This window comes from Trichoderma citrinoviride, assembly GCF_003025115.1.
Source record: "Trichoderma citrinoviride strain TUCIM 6016 unplaced genomic scaffold BBK36scaffold_1, whole genome shotgun sequence".
Taxonomy (NCBI): Eukaryota; Fungi; Ascomycota; class Sordariomycetes; order Hypocreales; family Hypocreaceae; genus Trichoderma; species Trichoderma citrinoviride.
Genome location: NW_020194709.1, coordinates 745,173 through 750,105, shown reverse-complemented (window position 1 = coordinate 750,105; position 4,933 = coordinate 745,173). Strand labels below are relative to the sequence as shown.

The window sequence follows — 4,933 nt, the reverse complement described above, 5'->3', positions numbered from 1 at the left end:
AGGGAAAGCCATTTCGTTCACCTACCTCCTGGGTATCTAGCGATGGAGAAAGGCGTAGCACGGCTGGAAGGAACACATATGGCGAAGCTCGGTGAAAGAGATATCGAGACAGAACAGACAGGATTGTACAGTAACAGCAACATACAATTGGAACACGGCGTTTGGAAGGTGATCTGTGGTGGTAGAGGTGTGAGAAAGAGGCTCTACTAACGGGATACGAATCATAACGTCGATGTACTTCAGGGATGTGTCTTTCTCCTCATTCACCTTAGTAAGGCAGGTGCATTAGATGTCCTAGAACTGATGACACAAACGAGTTACTACCTACCAACCGCGCACTGCATTATCAGGGAAAGAAGTAGGCATGACGTGCAAGATCAGTAATGGATGCCCGAGGCATCAAGATATCTGAAGAAGCAGTATTGCCTGACAGCACTCATCGCTTGCATAATATCGTAGATGTAATGTAGTAGTTCCAGAATAGAAGAGAAATGGCAAGGAAATGATGGCACAAGATTGACACATGAGCTTAGAAAGAAAAAGTAAGGTGTATAGACCAGAGAGTAAAGGGGTAAAAAAGGGGAGGCGTCGATGGGAAGTCGAACAACCGCATGTCCGCACCCGGATTTGCACCAGGATCCTTGGCTATCTCCTACGCAGAGAGAATAGGAGTCCAACGAGTTGCTCTCGCTCTATACGGGCGGGAGTCTGGACCACTCGACCATGCGGAACGGTGGTTTTGTTTGGATCACAGGCGTATAACTGGGCTTTTAAGAGGCCGAGGGGAGGGATGACGGTCGCCCGGCAGCTGGCTCGCGAGTGTCTGGACGCTGAGGCAGTACGTGGTGCAGTTGGCAGCCATGTGTCTCGCCAGCCAGACGTTGCTCATGGCTCCGTGCCCTGTCTTTGGAACCGCTGGACGGAAACCGTGGAGACAGGTCACCTCGGCAGAGACTCCCATTGGAAGGATACCGTTAGCGATATGGGGAGAGGAGATTGAGCGAGTGTTCTTCAGCCTTTCGCCCCAGAGGCCCTGATTCTGCCTTCTTTATCAGGCTGGTGGTAGTAATGTGACGACTATACATGTGTTTATACCCAGCTACTCTCGGTAGCCCTTGAAGTGTCGAGCCAGTATCGTGAAGCCGTCTATTGATGAGTGGGCGTCTTCAGATTGGGAACAGAGGCCGGCCAGCTCTATCACATCAACAGTGGAACGACTTTGGTGGCGATGGAGACGGACTGCTGCCGCAGATAGAAGTGACAGTCTGTCTTAACTCGATCTGATAGCTCTAAATAAGTGTCGTTAATCAGGAGAGGGCGCCTGGCTAGTTCACCTCAACGACTCACAAAAAGGCATCTACTGGATAGGCGTCAATTACGTATGTGACATCTGGTCTTTACTGATCAGGATCCAAGTGTTTGCAGCTTCGCCAGCCAATGTTCACGTTACTTGAAAACCTCAGGCCACCCTAGATCGGTCAAGGTTCATCTTGCTCTCTCAACAGCCTAGCCGCGTAGCCACGGCATCCGACTGGAAGGCGATGTAGGCTTTGTCAACACCGTTCGATTCAAGGAGGATGTGGTTTAAGAGTCACACCGAGCAGCGGCTTTCCCGTCGGTAGATCCAGGTCAGGTTAAGCTTCAGCTGTACCCTCGATAACGGGACGGATGGCTCCACTCCGCAGCCAACAGCCCGGTTGGTAGTATGTACTAAGATACGGCCACTTGATCCGTGTCCAAGCCTACGAGGACGTACTGGGTACGCCATCTCAAGGTGAGCAGCCAGAAGCACCGACCAGGCCATAATAATCGATCGATCACTGGTTGGACAGAGCTTCAATACTGGCAAGGCTGGTGATACGCATGCCTCTGCCTGATCCAAGTTGCCGTTCATCGGATCCACTCATTTGCCTCCCTTGCCTCCTCAACCCCGGCCGGCCAACTTTTATCCGTCGACATTCTTGATACACGACTCCATACGAGCTGATCATTGTTCGGCGTTTACGAGCGTACAGATCGAAGAAAAAACCCAGAACAGAGTCGATGAGAACATGAGCCAGAAAAAAATTGCAGTGGTGGCAATGCCTGGGTGATGGATAGAACTGCATGAAGTGGGGGCGTTGACGTTTCATGGTGGGCTTGAGTCCCGTCCTTGAGCGCAGAAGAATGGAGGGGCTGATAATCCAGAGGGGTAGCGACGGGAAAACAGAAAAATCATCAGCCTCGAGCAGGGAAACCGGCTCTGGCGATATCATATATTCTGCAGGGGGTCAACCTGCTAGTCCTACTGGGGTAGCTGCGGCCCTGGTAGCGGATCCAGTTTGCCTGAAGAGCATTCATACGATACATACCTAGGTACTATTATACTATGTCGATGAGAAGAGCAGACGCTTTTCTTGTGGAAAGACTCTTCGTTGAATGCTTCAAGGCAGCGATGGTAAAACACCGAGATCTTCTCATCTATCGACGGCTTCGCTCACCGCCGTTGACTCACTGCTGTTGTGTAACCCGTCGCGCAGCGGGAGGTCTGAGGTGAGGAAGATAGGAGTTTAGAAGTAGTACCTCTACTTCCCCATGAGATGAAACCCAAACGACAGCGGCGAGTTGGGCAAAATCAGGCGCGCGCCAGTAGCAGAGGTGTGGGTGGATTGGGCCGTAAGAAAAGGCATCCCTACATGCAGCAACAAAGCATCAATAGCACCAGGCCAAAGGCATCTCGCCTACGGCGTCAATATCAAACCATGGGTTATGTCGGATCTGTAGGCTACAGTAAACTTTTGTCGTTGATTGTCTGTGTCATACCGAGCCAGGACACGAAGCTTCCGTCAAGTTCCGGAAAGCGGCGAATGACTCTTTGGGATGCGCAGAGACTCTCAACTGAGATGCATGTACTGCAGTCGACCAGGCTCGAATGCGACTGCACACACCACGCCACCACACGGCACACGAGGATACTGGCTACTGAATACCTGCCTATCAAACCAGTGGGAGTGCGTACCTACCTGATGCGCTGGGCACCCGTACTGCAAGAAGGATAGGTCACTGCTGCGAGTGATAGATGAAGGCCCCCCAATCAACAGGATGTCATATCTCTCACCAGCGTCAGGACAGGCCTCGTGCAAATGTGTACTCCCAACAGACTGCGAATGATGCGTAGCAGAGCCCATCCATGTACCTGACCAGTAGATTCCATCACCCTTCTCACGAATTTCCGAGAACTCGCACCTTCAGCTATGCCTGTCCACCATCATACCAGATCGTATCGTGGCGGACACTTGGAAAGGACGAGCTCTAAAAGCCGTCGCTGATTGGGCAGATCAGCCACAGCCACTGGCGCTCGGGGCGAGGAAAAAAAAAATCTTGCGGGTGTGCAGCAGCATTGAGTGGGAAGCGGGAGCCGCTGCAAGACGCTGATTCGTCCGGGCTGGCTCGTTAGGGCTAGACCAGCAGGCGGGCGCCGCTTATTTTGCCCCTCCTAAGGCTTTTTTTTCACAAGCCCCGTTTTGCTGCCCCGCGCGTGGCAGAAAAAAAAAAATACAGCACGAGCGCTGGCACTGCACCCCTCCACCCCTCCGCCCACCACCTTTTAAATCTCCTCCTCCCACCACCTGCTTTCGAAATTTTCTCTTCTTCTGCTCTTCGTCTCGCATACCCGGTTCAAGCATCCGATCTGCGAATTTGTATGTGCTGCCTTTCCTTCCGACCCTTTGCTTGGTGATTCCATCTTCCAACAGCTGGATCATCATCATCATCTGCGTCTACATCTTGCCGTTCATCTGAGGAACATCTCCAGCTGACTCTGCTTGCCTCACAGCGATCTAGTCAAGAACTACACAGCTCAACCGCTACATCTCACAAACCGTCAAAATGGGTAAGGAGGACAAGACTCACATCAACGTGGTCGTTATCGTACGTACTTTCCCATCGCCGCTCTGATTCTACGAGATCATCCTGCTAACAGCGTCTCCTAGGGGTGCGTATTCCATCAACCATCATGAAGCAGATCGACCGAACACACAATACTGACTTTGCTACGACAGCCACGTCGACTCCGGCAAGTCTACCACCGTGAGTTACACCCATCTCCCTCCCACGACGTCAAACTATGGTTTACGCGGGGCGCCTCTGCGATGAACAAGCGAGACTAACTTTGCCTACAGACTGGTCACTTGATCTACCAGTGCGGTGGTATCGACAAGCGTACCATTGAGAAGTTCGAGAAGGTAAGCTTCAAATCCTTCAGTTTCGAGCCCATTTTCCGCCTCATGCCTCTGTGCCCAATATTTGTCGTCGAACGGATGCCCGTTTCGACAGGGACTTGCCCATCACCCCGCTTTCCCTTACCCCTCCTTTGAGCGACGCAAATTTTTTTTGCTGCTTCATCAATTTTAGTGGGGGTGCATCTCGAGCAACCCCGCTACTGCCTTCAGACCACTATTTTCTTGCTGTGTCCTACAACAGTCTCACTGCACTCGTCCGCGTCATCATCACTGCAGCTGTATTTCGCGATGCTAACCATCTTCCCCTTAACAGGAAGCCGCCGAACTCGGCAAGGGTTCCTTCAAGTATGCGTGGGTTCTTGACAAGCTCAAGGCCGAGCGTGAGCGTGGCATCACCATCGACATTGCCCTCTGGAAGTTCGAGACTCCCAAGTACTATGTCACCGTCATTGGTATGTGGATCCATTGCCTCACCGCGTCTCTTCGGACACGGCACTAACGATTCCCGCACAGACGCTCCCGGCCACCGTGACTTCATCAAGAACATGATCACTGGTACTTCCCAGGCCGACTGCGCTATTCTCATCATTGCCGCCGGTACTGGTGAGTTCGAGGCTGGTATCTCCAAGGATGGCCAGACCCGTGAGCACGCTCTGCTCGCCTACACCCTGGGTGTCAAGCAGCTCATCGTCGCCATCAACAAGATGGACACT

At 52.3% G+C, this 4,933-nt stretch overlaps 1 protein-coding gene across 1 annotated transcript in view; it reads left to right on the top strand.

The window, feature by feature from the left end:
• Positions 1–3,641: 3,641 nt before the first annotated feature.
• Positions 3,642–4,933, top strand: part of BBK36DRAFT_1133928 (translation elongation factor) — a 2,433-nt gene continuing 1,141 nt past the window's right edge. The window contains exons 1-7 of the mRNA XM_024892135.1: positions 3,642–3,680; positions 3,815–3,909; positions 3,972–3,973; positions 4,041–4,068; positions 4,161–4,223; positions 4,534–4,672; positions 4,734–4,909. Coding sequence (XP_024753654.1) covers positions 3,868–3,909; positions 3,972–3,973; positions 4,041–4,068; positions 4,161–4,223; positions 4,534–4,672; positions 4,734–4,909 — 450 coding nt within the window. The 5' untranslated portion in view covers positions 3,642–3,680; positions 3,815–3,867. The remainder of the gene's footprint in view (positions 3,681–3,814; positions 3,910–3,971; positions 3,974–4,040; positions 4,069–4,160; positions 4,224–4,533; positions 4,673–4,733; positions 4,910–4,933) is intronic.